The sequence below is a fragment of the Eretmochelys imbricata genome, chromosome 7, assembly GCF_965152235.1.
Source record: "Eretmochelys imbricata isolate rEreImb1 chromosome 7, rEreImb1.hap1, whole genome shotgun sequence".
Taxonomy (NCBI): domain Eukaryota; kingdom Metazoa; phylum Chordata; order Testudines; family Cheloniidae; genus Eretmochelys; species Eretmochelys imbricata.
In genome coordinates, this window is record NC_135578.1 from 108,396,407 (window position 1) to 108,412,811 (window position 16,405).

A 16,405-nucleotide genomic window follows, 5' to 3' on the forward strand; every position below is an offset into this window, starting at 1 on the left:
GATTCCAGATTCATTTTGACAACAGCAGGGGCATTTGCATAGAATGTCTTTAAGCTCAGTTTAATTGTGATATTTACTAGGGAGAACTCATCATCACCACTTGATCCTATGGAGTGTATGGACACAGTAGAAGAACAGAGAGTACATAGTCCTCCTGCCTCATTAGTCCCCAGAATCCATGTGATTTTGGCACAGAAATTACAGCACATTAATCCATTATTGCCTGCCTGCCTTAATGAAGAGGAGAGTAAAAGCTGTAAGTATCTGAACTGCGGAATGGAACCTTACATTATCACAGATTGGTTCACTCTGGACTGCATTGTACTACTCCATACTATAAACAAGTTATCGTTTGTTGGCAGGAAAATGCAGCAATGGTAGAGTCTGTTTAAGGCAGACTCAGAAGGGATGGGGCAGCTGCATTACTTTATACTGAGTTGCCTCAGACATGGTGATAAGTGTTTATTTTAGGAAGAGTTACTTCTGAAGTAGTCATGATTAGAGACTTCATTCTGTAAGTCTGAAAACTCGACTTACTATTGTACAAATTGCAAGATTTATTCATTTTCAAATGAGGAATCACTTTATTTTTGAAAACTTTACTTTTATTAAGGCTTAGCTAAACAGGTAAATCTGAAGTATGTAGACACATAGGATTACCTTGCGGATATAAAATATGTAATGAATGTCTGTACTATCAAGGAGCTTAAAGGGAGCTAAGTTTTAAAAAAACAAACAAAACAGAAAAACCAATTATGCAACTAGTTGCCCATTTGATTGTTCTTAAACATTCACCACAAACTGTGGCACGCGCTTCTGTTTTTCTGTTGTTTGTATTTTTCTTCTCCATCTGTGAACTTCCACAGCTCCTAAAATGACTGTCAAGTGGAGTCCTATATAGATATTATGTTTGACTCATCTTAAACATTTAGGAAGCTGTAGAAGGCTGTCGGTTTTGGAACCAAATGTATAATAGAACTTCCAATTAAAAATCTGAAAATGTTTCCAAGGGGATGTTGAGCAGATCATACTAGTCCCAAGTCAGCAGTTATTCGACAAATTGATGTGTGGGTTTTTAATTCCTATTCATATTGGCATTTTAATTTTTTAAAAATCCTACTTTTGTTATGGCAGCTGCTATGTTGCATCCATCTGAGATGGAGGGCAGCTTCTTAAACATCATTAATCATAAAACTCTTGCTTATTTCACAATAATGTTTGAGAGTAAACTGCCATTTCTAACCAGAGCTAATTTTTTTTAGGCCTTGTTTTATGAACTATATTTTCTTCTACATAGACCACTTTTCCTATTTTATCATTAAAAATCTTGACTTTCAATGACATTAACATGCAAAATAGGTTACTTAAATATTTTATATAAAGGTGGCAATTAACATTATGGAACAGCACTGAACACTAAATGATATATCAGAAAAACAGTTTGGGGGTTAGAGCAAAGACGCAGTGGGGAGCTAAATTTGATCATCCTTTGACTTAAACATTTCAGTTTTTGTTCGACAGAATGTAGCTCTTGTTCTTATTTTCATTATCTTCTCCCCCAGGAGCCTGTGGCAGGGATTGGAGGAGGGTTTTCTCTGTGATCAGATTGCAATAGTTGCACTGAACTTATGAACTGGGCTGGAAAAAACAATGCATAATTCTGCAAGACAGACTTACCAAAATGAGGACATGAATGTAGCAGCAGCATAGATTTATGAATCAGTTTGCTGAGTGTGTAACTGCTGACTCAGATGGTATGATCTGCTCAGTATCATCTTGGGAATCCTTTCAGATTTTTAATTGAAAGGTGTATTATATGTTTGGCTTCAAAACCTGCAGCGAGTGTTTAAGATGTGTCATGTATGTCTATATAGAACTCCACTTACAGCAATTTTAAGAGCTGTGGAAGCTCACAGATGGCAGAGCCCAAGGAATAAACAGAATACATACAGATCAGAGCCCAAAAAACAAACCAAACATACACGCAGTAGAGCCCATAGATCTGTGAATCTGTGCTGCTGCTGCTACAGTCACTTACTAATTTTGGCAAGTGTCTTGAGATTTGTGTCTTGTTTTTTCCAGCCCAGTTCGCATGTGGGAAAGCTGCGGCAATAACTTGCAGTTTGCCAAAAGTGGCAAGCGTTATTTTGTTTTGAGTCCCTCTAATGGAATTTTAAAAAATCATGGATGCTAACAGACTCATGGTTTAAAACCAAAAAATGAGTCGGGGAGCCAGCTGGTCCAGGAGCCTGGCAGCCTTGAGGGTTCTCAGGGTCTAGGCTCTGTGGCAGGGAGCCTGGCAGCCCAGGCTTGAGCAGGCTTCTCAGGGTCTAGGCTCCTAGCTCTGCAGCAGAGAACCTGGAAGCCCTAAGAGCACCCAGTTGGGTCTGGGGAACCAGATGCCCTGAGTTAGCGAGCCCAGGTACCAGCTGGCCTGGGATTCTGGAAGCCCTGGAGTCCGCTATCCTGAGTCAGTCAGCATCGCAAGGCAGGCAGCATAGCATGACTGCCTCTGAGCCACAGACCCTGGAGGTTCTGGGTTTCTGACTCTAAGGAAATCAGCACATTTAGCGCTGCGCCCAGCCCTCGAAGTCTAGCAGCTGGCGGCTAAAATTGACATGATTCCTGTCAGATTTACTGGTGCCTATGAAATTATCCAGACTGGTCAGTTTTATGGCTGCTGCCAGATCCTGGGGAGGATATTTGGTTTCACAAACTCCAAACATCCATGTGGTGCCAAAACAAACACTTTATTTTTTCCTGGGTTAATAAAAACAGCTGTTTTTGTTCTTTTTTTAAATGAAACCAAGTTCTGAAATTTCCCCACAATATGGAAATTCTGAGTTGTGACCAACTTTGCTTATGGCCAACCCTGGTATGCCTGTGACTTGCTTTGTTGGCTGGTAGACTCTTTTGCAAAGCTGCTTAATTTGGTCTTTTGGGAGAGTCTTTACAGCTTTGTCTCCCTTTAAATCCTGATCCGTAAAGCACTGCCATCTCCAGTCCTGGGAAAGGCTGCGTACACCACATGCTTGGCTGGAATGAAGGCATACAGAAGGGAAATGGGAATGAACCGCGTCCTTGGAATAGTGAAGTGAAAGGAGAATTTTGTGTTCCCAATTCTTGCAGAGGGGCTATACTTGGATACATTGGTGCTTGCTGAAAAAATTCTAAGAAGCCGAAATATTAAATTTTTCCATTGACTGGTATTTTTGGTAACACTTTAAAACATAGCTTGGGCCTCTGCATTGAGAGGATTGTGGATTGGTAACTGGTTACTTCTCTTCCTTTGTTCTTGAGTATTCTTTAATGTTTAAAATCACTTTTGATTCCTTATTTGTTGAAAGTAGCTTGTTCCATATTGGTAAGCATAGTAAACCCAGGAGTGCAAATGCTGCCAGAGGAGATTAGACAGCATTCAAATCAAACTCTGTTTGTATCAGTGTGAGATACACCTTGATAAAATAAAAATAACTTTCTCTGAATACAAGAATTTATATGCTCCTGTAATTTCCAAGGAGCAAGGAGATAATATACCACTTCCTCTTAACTCATACTTTTTTCATAACTTTTATGAGCTTTTATATACCAGCGAGATAGGTACCTTTAAATACTTCAAATGGAAAATAACAGTCAAAAAACATTTCTGTTGTGATGCAGGAATACACTATAATAATTCAGAATTAGTCTATTCTAATTGGGTGCATGTAACAGAGGCTGACAATGTCAGGTGGAACTTCTATATACTTTACCTCTCAGTTTGCATAATATACCTTAGGATCTTCAAAATAAAATGTTTAAAATAAAATCAAGTAATGGCATTCAGATATTAAAGTGTGTGTGAGGGGGAAGGTAGGCATGCCATAGAAATCTGTATAAGTGAGGCAATAGTTTGGCTCTTCGTAGCTGTGATGTGACTGTCTGTGGCAAGAAAGGTTTCAGAGTAACAGCTGTGTTAGTCTGTATTCGCAAAAAGAAAAGGAGTACTTGTGGCACCTTAGAGACTAACCAATTTATTTGAGCATGAGCTTTCGTGAGCTACAGCTCACTTCATCGGATGCATACCGTGGAAACTGCAGAAGATATTATATACACAGAGACCATGAAACAATACCTCCTCCCACCCCACTGTCCTGCTGGTAATAGCTTATCTAAAGAGATCATCAAGTTGGGCCATTTCCAGCACAAATCCAGGTTTTCTCACCCGCCCCCCCCCACACACACACAAACTCTCTCTCCTGCTGGTAATAGCCCATCCAAAGTGACCACTCTCTTCACAATGTGTATGATAATCAAGGTGGGCCATTTCCTGCACAAATCCAGGTTCTCTCACTCCCTCACCCCCCTCCAAAAACCACACACACAAACTCACTCTCCTGCTGGTAATAGCTTATCCAAAGTGATCATCAAGTTGGGCCATTTCCAGCCTTGGAGAGTGGTCAGTTTGGATGAGCTATTGCCAGCAGGAGAGTGAGTTTGTGTGTGTGTGTGTTTCCGGGGGGGGGGAAGGGGGGTGAGAAATGGCCCACCTTGATTACCATGCACATTGTAGGGAGAGTGGTCACTTTGGATGAGCTATTACCAGCGGGAGAGTGAGTTTGTGTGTGTATGGGGGTGGGGGGAGGTGAGAGAACCTGGATTTGTGCAGGAAATGGCCCACCTTGATGATCACTTTAGATAAGCTATTACCAGCAGGAGAGTGGGGTGAGAGGAGGTATTGTTTCATGGTCTCTGTGTGTATATAATGTCTTCTGCAGTTTCCACGGTATGCATCCGATGAAGTGAGCTGTAGCTCACGAAAGCTCATGCTCAAATAAATTGGTTAGTCTCTAAGGTGCCACAAGTACTCCTTTTCTTTTTGTGGCAAGAAAGGATAACTGAGATCATTAATGTCTCATTTATTGTTATCCAAATGACAAAAGTCTTGGGCCAAGACTTTCAAAAACCAGGAGTCTAAAAGTCAGCGAGTTGCTGTTTACTTGGCTCTACAGAGAAGCGGCCCATTTGTTTAGGAATCTTATTTTAGATTCAGTTTTTGAAAATCTTGGCCCAAATTTGTAAATTGTGCATATAGCTGGTCTATGTAACTATACTATTGCCTTCCTGCTCTCTCCGCCCCCAGTGTTTGTTTGTTACATCCCCTCATTCAGGTTAGTTTAGATTGTTCACTATTTGGGGCAGGAACTTTCTTAGCACTGCATATCACCTAGCACACAGAGTGGTGCCCTGAGGCCTCCATCAGAGCAGAACTCAAAGATAAAACAATTAAGTTGCATGAAGTTATGGTCACCAGAGATCAGGAATGGTGTGGCAAAAAGCAAGATACAAAAGAGCACAGCAATGGAGCGTAAAACAACATAGTGAAGAAGACTGAGTTGGATTTGCGTAGTCTAGGAAAGAAGACCTATTTGGGTAAGAGCACTCTAATTACATACGCTGTAAGTCTAAATAGAGGGCATTATTCCATCTCAAATCTGCAGAGCAAGGAACAATGTCCTAAACCTAAAAAAGGTAGGAAAAATCTAGGTGAATGCGGAAACTTTGCTCAGAGTAGAGTGCTGTTCTTTTCCACTCACTATTCCCAATGTGTGATATTGCAAGGTATGCCTCATTTGGAGAGGAGGGGGAACAGATGCAGGGCATTTCTGACACTTGTCTTCTGCTTTCTTGATAGTTGTGTCTAGTTTTATGATGGAACTTTCGCCACTTAGAGCAGAGCTGCTTGGATTCCTCACTCATGCACTCTTAGGAGACAGCTTGGCTGCTGAGTACCTTATATTGCATCTCATCTCCACAGTGTAAGTACGTAGATGCCTGCTGAGAACGCTTAGTGTATTTGTTTTTAAAAATATTATCTGCTTATTTTTGCCAGTCTATCAGAGTCTATGAATAACTTCTCAGGAGAGATGGTATAAGTATTATTTATATTCCTTTGTGCCCAGGGAGGCTGCAGCTGAGGGGCCCCATTGTATTAGGCACAAATGCAGAGATTATTGTCCACAGTCCAAATAGATTTTAAAACAAGGCTAATTTCAAAGCTTAGTATCTTCCTAGCATTTGAGTTGACAAAGTCCCTCCCACTTCTGTTCTCTCCACCTTTTTTTATTCTGTCCTTCGATTAGACTAAAATCCTCAAGCAATATATATGTAACCAATGTGGATGTCATGTTTCCGATCTAATCTCCTTTCTGTGTGAGAGCAGACCTGCTATTACTACATTTCCATTAATAGTTTAGAGCAGTGGTTCTCAACCTATTTACCATTGTGGGCCACATCCACACAATATATATACTACCTGTACATCTATAAAAATAAAGTTTAGGATTTGTGTTATGATGGCAATACCATTCAAATCAATATAGTACCTTTCATTTCAACATTGCTAATGTCTACCAAGAGCATTTTAAATTCACAAAATAAGTCAAAACATTAACTGTGAAAACTAATTAATTTACTGTAAGGGAGGCATGGCATATTGCCACCCTCATTTCTGTGCTGCTGCAGAGCCAGTTTGCAAAGATGGGGAGCCCTGCCTGGTGTGGGGTGCCTCCCTAGCCAGGGACGGTCTCCCATGGACCCAGCCCCTCCTCAGACTGCCCCCCCAACCAGGGAATGCCCCCGATCACCCAACTCCCCTGGGACTGTCCCCCCCCAAGCATGCAGAACCCCACTCCCCCTCAAAAAAAAAAAAAAATCCAAAAGACTGGGCTGGCACACATGCCTGCCCTGCAGAGACAGGGTGCCCTGTCCAGGGAAGAACAGCCTACCCAGGGACTGCTCCCCATGCACCCAGTCCGCCATCCAGGGACTGCCACCAGTCCCCCTACCTAAAGTTGGTCTCCCATGCATTGGCAGCACCCCCCTCCTAGAGTTGCCAGGTGTCCAGTTTTCAACTGGAAAGTCCAGCATTGCTGGACACTAAAAATCCAGCTACCGGCCTCTACCACCAGAGGATGGGAAGAGCAGCAGCTGCTGTTACAGCCTAGAATAGTGGTTCTCAACCTATTTACCACGGTGGACCTCATATGCAGCTCTCTGTGTTATGTGGGCTGCATCCACACAATATACAACCTGTATAACCCTGAGGGTGTCATATGGGCTGCAGCTGTGTGCTGACTAGACCGCAAGCAGCCCATGGGCTGCAGATTGAGAACCGTTGTCCAAGAGGAACTGCTCTCTGCTCAGCTGCTGACTCCTTATGGAGAGAACTTGCTGGCTGGCTCCGGGACCTGGCTACAGCCTCCTCAATGATGAGGTGGGGTGGGGGGAGGAGAGTGGGAATCCTGTCTGCCCTACTGTGCACCAATGTCTCCAGCCCCTTGCTCCGGGGACCAATCACCCCCCTCCACCCTGTCGTGCTCCAATTGCCCCCAACCCCTCACTCCATGGAGCAACCCCCCCATCTCCCCTGTGTCCCGATTTGGGCAGCCTGGCTCTGCAGGTGGCAAGTGAATCCGGGGGGGCGGGGTGTGTGGTGTGTTAGGGGAAGAGGTGGGGTGGTGGCGGGGCCTCCGGGAAGGAGCGGCACAGAGATGTCCTGTTTTCAGCAATTAGGAAGTTGGCAACCCTCCCTGGTGCCCCTGCACCTCCCTCCCTTCTGCCCTAGCCCCCTGCACCTTCCTCCCCGCACCCACTGGTCTCCTACTTCGGCTGCACCTAGCTCAGCCATGAAGCTTGCCCTGCCTCGTGCATCTGTGGCCCTAGTGCCAGGGAGCCTGCTACAGCTGGTGTCACTGGACGCGTGATCCTGCAGGGTGGGGGAGCACTGAACACCCTAATCTCCTGCTGATTCTGCAGGGCCCAATCCTGCTGCGGGGGAGGGCCTGATGTCACTGCACCACTGGTGTCATCCTGCACCACCCCATTTTTGCACACACACACCCCTCCACTTACTCTGTGCCTGGCGCAGGTGCCCCTCCCACCTTGCCCTAGTTTCGGCGCTGAGCATGTCACAGCTCTGTGCAGATTGGGCCGCAAGTGGCCCATGCATTGAGAACCACTAGTTTAGAGAATGACTGACATTTTTCTTCTGATTTATTCTTGTTCATTAAAAAGTTAGGTACATTTTCAGAAACTCCTAGTGATCTTAATTGCCCAACTTAAGATGCCTTAAAAAAGAACCTGAACACTAACTCTCTGAAAGTCAGACCCCTGTAAGGTATGTCCAGTTTAACACCCAAAATCATGAGCCACCCTGGAAAATGTGGACCTATATTATGCACCTGAGAGAAAAAGCAGTTTGAGTGTAGATGTTGGGTATGTTGCACAGAACAGCCAAACATCTGAACAGCCAAATGTGTTGCGGGTGTCATACCTGCCCAACGACCTGGCCAATTTTCCAGTAGCTTATTTGAAGATCAGGAATTTCACCCTAGTACCCAGCATATAGGAAACCTGAATATATGGTAGGCCTAGTAAACTTCATAATGGCATAAAGTATGCTTGTGTAAATAGAACATTTCATGGTCTAAGTGGAAATCTGTTTTCATTGTTGTTCCAGTGAGTCTCTACCATTCCACCCCTTTGTGGCATTTTGTGGTCAAGCAGACATTCAGCCTCATTTTTCTAGCCAGTCTTCTGATGGTCTGTCCAGCCTGCAGTGCCTTCTGAGTTGCAGAAATGACTACTACATCTGCTGTCTCTGCCTGTCATTTCCAATTAAGCAGGACTCCTTTTTAAGCTCCTTAGCCCCTTCCTGCCTTGCATGGAAGAGTGTGCGCCCCATTACATTAGTCATAATTAGTCCAATCTCTCATGGTTCTGTCACTGATCTACTGAGCTACTGTCTTACCCCACAGAAGTGGTCTTTTTAGGTCTTGGTTAGTTAAAGGTCATAGATAAGTTGATATGAGATTCATTTTTACATGTGCCAGCCATCATCTGTTTATAGTGTGGTAGCACCCCGTATGTTCTAGTCCTGTGTAGACACACAGGAAGACAGTCACTGTCCCCAAGAAAGAAAACAAAGATGTGTGAAAAGGAATGACGTTTAAGCAAAGTGATAAGGGTGATGGTTCACACACAGCTTGTGGCTCTTTTTATGGGTGTATTTTGATTCTAAAAAGTTTTTAGGACTTACCAGGGGTGCAGTCCCTGTATCAAGTGTTCAGCTGATCCATCTTTCTTTTTTTTTTCTAGCTATGCAAGAAGAGATGTGCTTCCTCTGGGAAAATTCACAGTGAACTTGAGTGGCTGTCCAAGAAATAGTATCTTCACAGAGCACATATACCGCATTATCCAGCAGCTCGTTCCAGCAGTAAGAATGGCATTAATATGCTTTAATGGATTTATGATTGTGCAGTGATTTTTGGCTTTAATGTTACTGTATTTTTGAAACAAAACTTAGGTTCAGTTTGAGGCAGGCTCCTGGTGCCTGGTTAAAGGATAGCCCAAAAACTAAAATGGGGGTGGAACTTTCATCTGAGAGAGCGCCTAGATTTCTCCCCCCCAGTGACGACAAATTCCTGGAAGGTATTTTGCAGAGAAAACACAGTAATTTGAAAAGGGACCATATTGACTGGTAACTTACAGTACTGCAACACATTATACTGATATTCCCGTAGCTATATATAACTATCATTATACTGATATTCCCGTAGCTATATATAACTATATTTTTAAAAACTTAACTCGCCATTAAGTAGTTTGCCTTTGAAATCCTTTTTCCCTTTAAGAGCTTTGGATCTTGTGATTATACATATCTACTGTGTATTTCATTTAATTGTCCTTATACTTTTGTACATATTATGGGATTCTAAACTTAATGATCTTATTAAAGCAGGGTAATTTTACCTAACAAGGCAGGTGGAAGAGTGGGGATTTGCCTCCTTAGCTAATAATTTCTTTGCTCTTCGCAGGCCTATCGTCTGCAGATGACCATAGAAAACATGAATCACTCACGGTTTATCCCACACAAGGACTACACAGCTAACCGCCTAGTCAGTGGAGTATTGCAACTGGCCAGTAACACTTCCCTCGTGATAGATGAGACGCTGCTTGAGCAAGGACAGCTGGACACAACAGGTAGGGAGTGCTTTGTGTTCTTGTCCTCCCTGTAAAACTTTGACCTAATACATTACAGTAGACTGAATTAGTACATTTCAAGACATACAGTGATGTTAATTATGTGGCAATAGTTAAACCTTTTAATACAGGTCTTCCACTGTTAAGCTGTGTGGGGAAAAACCACCTTGTCCATGAATATCACAACTGATTCATGTATCAGACTAGCTTGCTGTCAGTCTGTGGCCTTGTTGTATGAAGTTGTGTGCCTGATCACAGTTCAACAAGGCAGTTGTATTTTATTTCTCTTATTACTGCTTTACTGTCAGGAAGCATCTGGCTATTTTGTTTTATTTAAAATATTCTAGGTTTCAGGTAAAAACTGGTAGCTCTAAATAGAGCTCCTAGAGACGGTGAGAAAATCATTAGGAATCTTTTCACCTGTAGGTGAACGGTTAAAATCGAGGAGAGGGTGCAAATGACCATTGTGAAATGAGCTGTTACTGCTCAGTCTGATTTCTTAGTTTATCGGTATTTGCACTGCAAAGACTTCTTTGGCACTCTCAATAGAAAAGGCCAGAAATTAAATGAAGCTGTAACCTGAGCTACTGTCTTGCCCCACAGAAGTGGTATTTTTAGGTTTTGGTTAGTCACAAGTGGAGCGGTGTGGGCTACCTTATGTTTCTGCCATTTCGTATAGCACCTTTCCTGTAGAAAACAGAACAACCCCTGGTTGCATAGCTGATACCTTTGAGCACTGAAGTCACTTAGGTTTTTTTTTCCCATTTGAAAAGTGAATGCTGTGTGGGACCAAGAAGTAGTTTTCACTTGTGTGTTATGGATTTCCAAGATTTATCTTGTAAACTGTGACTTGTTCTGTGTATCAAAGAAATGTAGGACTGGAAGGGACTTTAATAAGTCATTTAGTCCAGTCCCCTGCACCAAGGCAGGACTAAGTATTATCTAGACCATCCTGACAGGTGTTTGTCTAACCTGCTCTTAAAAACCTCCAAAGATGGAGATTCCACAACCTCACTAGGTAATTTGTTCCAGTGCTTAACTACCCTGACAGGAAGTTTTTTCCTAATCTCTAATTTAAATCTCCCTGGATACAATTTAAATCCATTGCTTCTTGTCCTGTTCACAATGGATAAGGAGAGAAACTTATCACCCTCCTCTTTATAACAACCATTTATGTATTTGAAGACTGTGATCATGTGTCCCCTTTCAGTCTTCTCTTCTTCAGACTAAACAAACCCAATTTTTTCAACTTTTCCTCACAGATCATGTTTTCTAGACCTTTAATCATTTTTGTTGCTTTCCTCTGGACTTTCTCCAGTTTGTCCACTTGTTTCCTGAAGTGTGGTGCCCAAGCTGGACATAATATTCCAATTGAGCCTGAGTAGAGTGGAATAATTACTTCTTGTGTCTTGCTTACAACACTCCTTCATATAAAGCAATGAATCACAACCTAGACAGACAGGGAAGACTTAAGGTGAGCTTTGAAGAAAAGTTATTTGACAGCTGGGAGTGAGGCAGCAGATGAGGGTTCAGGTAGCTGGGATATACAATTGGGGTGCTTTTTCACTTTTCTCCCCCCTCCATCTTCCGGGTTCAGGTAGGGGACATCAGGTTGGAACACAAAGTCAGATAAGTGAAGCGAGCAAAAGCAATGTGTCTACAAACCCACAGGGGCCAATTTTGAGTTGGATTACAGATGAATAGGAAGCCAGTGAAGGTGATTATATTAAAATAAAAGAAGCATCCTAATCCGCCTTATATAACAAGGGTACCTTATCCCTCCTGGAGCTTGTGACACCAAAAACTGTCCTGATGCACGATCTTAAGTTCCGCTGTTAAGAAATGCTCTAGTGAGTCCATACCTGTTATAGACCTCTTTTCATCTTCTTTACAAGCCATAACAGTGGAATAACAGCGAACCTTAAGTGTTCATTTGTATATTTCGAAGAGTTGAGACCAAAGGCCAGACAGAATATAGACAATTTGAAAACTGTACAGAAGTAGCCAGTTTTAGATTTCAAGTTGATACTATGTTGCTGTAATTAAGGACTAAGGAATTGAGAGGGGAAAGAATCCCAAAAGAAGGAAATTATACACAGCTTGCCATCCTTTTTAAAGAGTATTTAATGACTGTCTGCTGGACTGAAAGATACAAAGCACAGTAGGTGGTGTTGTTCAGGAGAAATCTGATTTTTATTAGCTGGATTTCACTATTTCAACAAACTATCTTTAAATGAAGTTTCAATTCCATTTTTTTAACTTTTTTTAAGTCTTTTCTGGTTTGACTTTTTTTTTTGCAGGGGGGGAAGGAACTTACTATAATTTTTTTAATAAATGGGTTTGTTTGATTTTAATCACTCTAGAGGTAGTCTGGAATAACTACAGATTGTAGTCAGTTCCTCTCTCCCCTTTAATCTTTCTGCTGTTCCTCATTTTAGTTGGCCAGTCTTCACCTTTTATGTAGTGAGGCGTTCTTCTCTGCTTGGACTTCAAAAAGTGATTTGTTCTCTTATCCAGATGTAAAGTGGCAGTGTATTGCCATCGTAAAAGTAACGTACAAAGAAATAGAGGGGAGTGCTGTAGAGAATCTGTCAAAAGCTGGTTTGACAGCCCTGCAGAGTGAAGTTGTACTTAGAATTGGAGCAACAGGGTCAGCTACAGTGGAAGCTATCCCACATCTACGAATGGGCCTGAGTACAGAAGAGTATTCCACTTTAGGGTGAGAGAATAGTTCATGCCTGGTGAGTTGTGGTAGTGTGTTTATGATGTGCTATCAGTTCTCTAGGTTCTGGTCAAAAATCACCAATTATTTTCACGTAAGCCCTTGGATCTGTCTTCACATTGCACTATTCCTCATGGTATCTGAGGATCTTTACTGTACTGGTCACTATAGGCCTGCAGGTGAAGAATCTAACCAGTGACAGAGTAAAAAGGCTCTAAAGCTCATCACCAATCCCCTAAGCCATACAGTCTTCCAGAACTTCCCAAGGGACAGTAACACCATCATGTCAGGTTTCTGTAACTGACTTTTTCATTTTAAAGAGTGGTTTGTAATCATAGATTAACATTGTTCTCCGTTTCTGTGTATTTCATTTGGCAAAACGTGGATTATTCTGCTGTTCCTAATGCAATTTAAAAGTAACATGATCACTTAATTGAGCAGCAGCAAGATCAGAGATGCCTACTTTGAGAATAGCTTACTGCAGTTACACAGCCAGTTGTGGAGAACAAATTGTGGTTTGAGTGTCTCATGAAAATGTCTGTCAAATTCGCTCAGCTGCTTAGGACGAATGCAAGTGCACTATGATGCACATGATCAGCATTTGGATTCCAAAACTTGCTGGGTTTCCTTGATGCGATGGAATTGTCACTCCAGCAAATACTGCCACCTCTTTCCATGCTAAAAGCTGCTTCTGTCTGGCTATTATGATATTCCTGAATGTTGGAAAGGAACTTCTTCCATCATCTAAACCTGCTGGAGAGGGTAGCCTCAGCATATGGCCTCTTGAAGCTAGGAAAGTAGGTGTCTTCCTCAGCCAGTTCAGTTATTTCTATACATTAAAAGTCCAGTATCTCACCTCTCCTTGGCTAGAAACTGGAGCTTTATGCCATTGCCAGTGGTGCTGGATAAGCACTCCTGATCTTGAATGGTCCTGGGATATGACTTGAAAGATTTGTGTGTGGCTTGTTTGGGGGGTGGGGAGACAGGTTGGTACAGAAAAGTTATGGTTCTGAGCCTCATCTGTTTAAACTCTAGGGCCCTGATCCTGCACCCTTCAAGTCAATGTATTCGAGAGCTGAGCCAGCAGTGTCTATGGTATCCTTATGGCTATAAGACCAAAAAGTCAGAACTTTTAAGTACATTTCTAAAATATACAGAATGCACAATGGTGCGGTTTGGAATAGAGCATTAGCCATATTAATTTGGGATGTCCTGAATTACTCACTTGTGAGGAAGGTACCCATTCCAATCTCATGCTTAACTCTTTCTAATAACTACAGCCTTATTCCCTCTAGCAAATTTTGCATAAATATTTCTACATGTTTATAATCTGATCTTTCCCATAAACTACACTAATATTAGGGCTGGTCAACTTTTATGCCTGAAATCCTTCAAAGGCTCTTGATTTTGTTTAGCACATCAGGTTCGTTTAGTAACCTAGTTGTTTCCACTGTGACCAAGTAATAGTTTCTGCTAACTGCTAATTAAAACCTGAATGAAAAATCAATTTCAACTCTGCCGATTGTTTACATCCAGCTGTCAGCATCTGTTTTCTTGCTTTTTCTAGGTGTACATAATGTGACAGCACTGGGTAACCTGATAACTTGGCAGAAGGTGGATTATGACTTCAGTTACCACCAGATGGAATTCCCATGCAATATTAATGTACTTATCACTTCAGAAGGCAGATCACTTCTACCGGTATGGCAAGGTCTTCTTAAGTTGGGGGATAATTACAGTTGATAGCTGCTTAATGAAAACTGAGCATGCCATTTCCAGAAATGTCAGGGAAATGATCTTGTTGCCGTGAGCTGCCTGGGCAGGCTGCTGACCTGGCTTACAGTGCTCCAGCTAGTGCACCTAGAAAACCTGTGTTTAGTGACAGTGGCCTGCAAAAAAAATTATTTGGTGAAAGGAAAAACTGACATTTTTCTCAGTGGCTGCATGCTGTAGAAATGGTAGCAAGAGGATGAAAAATTATTAGAGTATATGGGTAGTCCTGGTAATGGAAAAAGATTGTAGATCCAGATTTATTAGATAGCAATCTCATTCCAGTGCAATAACTGCCCTGTTTGTGGTGGAGAGATCCATCTCACATTCATACTGAAAAGACTATGAATTCAGCTTATATTTATGTATGATGGATTATGTAGGTGTCTACAGCTGCTAGTACACAGTATGATTAGTTGTTCAAACAACTTGTCTTCACCCTTTTTGTACTGAGTGTTTGCTCTCTTGGCTGTTTTAAAATTGTGATATTGATTTCTCTTCAAAGCGAAAGTGTTCCCTTCCAAAGAAGGGTGATTAAAACAGCAAGAGATTTCAGACTGGGAGCTCTTCAGGAAAGAGGTTTTCATTTATTATTAAATGGTTGATATTAAACTGATTTTTATCCTGTCTTCGACAACACTGGATGACACTGACTTCTACTGCTGTACTGAAATCATAAGTGTCTTACTGGAATGGAACAGATGTGAATGGGGAAAGGGATGATGTGCAACCCATCTTGTTTTTCAGTCAGACTGTCAGGTCCATTTACAGCCACAGATAATTCCACCAAACATGGAGGAGTATATAAACAGCCTTCTCACAGCAGTGCTACCATCCATGCTGAACAAATTCCGCATCTTTTTAAGCTTGCTGAGGCTGTTGGATTACAGCATATCTGATGAGGTGACCAAGGTATGGAAGGCTTCTCTTATACTAACACCTTTATATAACTTCTGCCTTCCACTAGGGAGAAGTAATTCTGTAGAAGCTGGAACAGCTGAAATACTACTTTCCTATTAGTAATTGCACTTAACTCCGTGTGGTATTGGACTCCTTTGCCAGGGACAGGGGATGCATTTTGTTTTGGGTGGACTCCTATCCCTAAGAAGGGTTGCTGATGTTCCGAGCACCTCAGCAAAAGGCACAAAACTATGGCTCTTACAATTGGCAATTTGTGAAAACTTTATCCCCTTTGAAAGGTCAGAGACTTGATTCTAAGGAAGCTTCACAACCTTTTTCTTTCTGAGGCCCCCACCAACATGCTGTAAAAACTCCACAGCCTGCCAGTGCCACAAGTGTTTTTCTGCATATAAAAACCAGGGGTAGCAAGCAGGGCAACTGCCCAGGCTTTGGCTTGAGCCCTGGGTGGCAGGGTTCAGGGCCCCAGAGAGTAACAGCTTGGCAGACCCCCTGAAATCTGCTCACAGCCCCCGGGGGCCCCGATCTCCTGGTTGAGAACTGCTGTTCTAAGGCACCTTCTGAAGCAGGGCCCCAGAGGGCAACCATTTTACTGCCTTTTAGGCAGAAGTAGCTCTGTAGCTTCCCCAGCAAGCAAGGCTGAAACTAGCCTCCCTCCTTGGAGTTATACAAGTCTTGCAGGAATTTTATAATCTCAGGAAACTAGGAATATTCTTCATGTAGCCCTAGTGCTGTAGCTTTTTTGAAGATTCTCCTCTATTACAATATATTGTGTTCACTGCAAGAAGCTAAATTCTTACTACCTATCAATGTATTGTCTTAATTCAGGCAGTAGAGGAAGACTTTGTAGAAATGCGTAAGAATGACCCTGAGAGCATAACCGCTGATGACCTTCACAGAACTCTGCTTGTAGCAAGGTGCGTAGCCTTATAACTAGGGAATCTGCTTTTTTCACTTGTGATAGCTGCATGT

General features: G+C 42.3%; 1 protein-coding gene across 3 annotated transcripts in view; it reads left to right on the forward strand.

Moving 5' to 3' along the window:
- Positions 1-16,405, forward strand: part of MCMBP (minichromosome maintenance complex binding protein) — a 32,773-nt gene that overhangs the window by 15,394 nt on the left and 974 nt on the right. For 2 of the 3 annotated variants that reach the window (XM_077823027.1, XM_077823026.1), the window contains exons 9-15: positions 81-256; positions 5,675-5,798; positions 9,139-9,256; positions 9,858-10,023; positions 14,313-14,446; positions 15,263-15,427; positions 16,262-16,350. In XM_077823027.1, coding sequence (XP_077679153.1) covers positions 81-256; positions 5,675-5,798; positions 9,139-9,256; positions 9,858-10,023; positions 14,313-14,446; positions 15,263-15,427; positions 16,262-16,350 — 972 coding nt within the window. The other variant, XM_077823028.1, reaches the window with a different exon arrangement.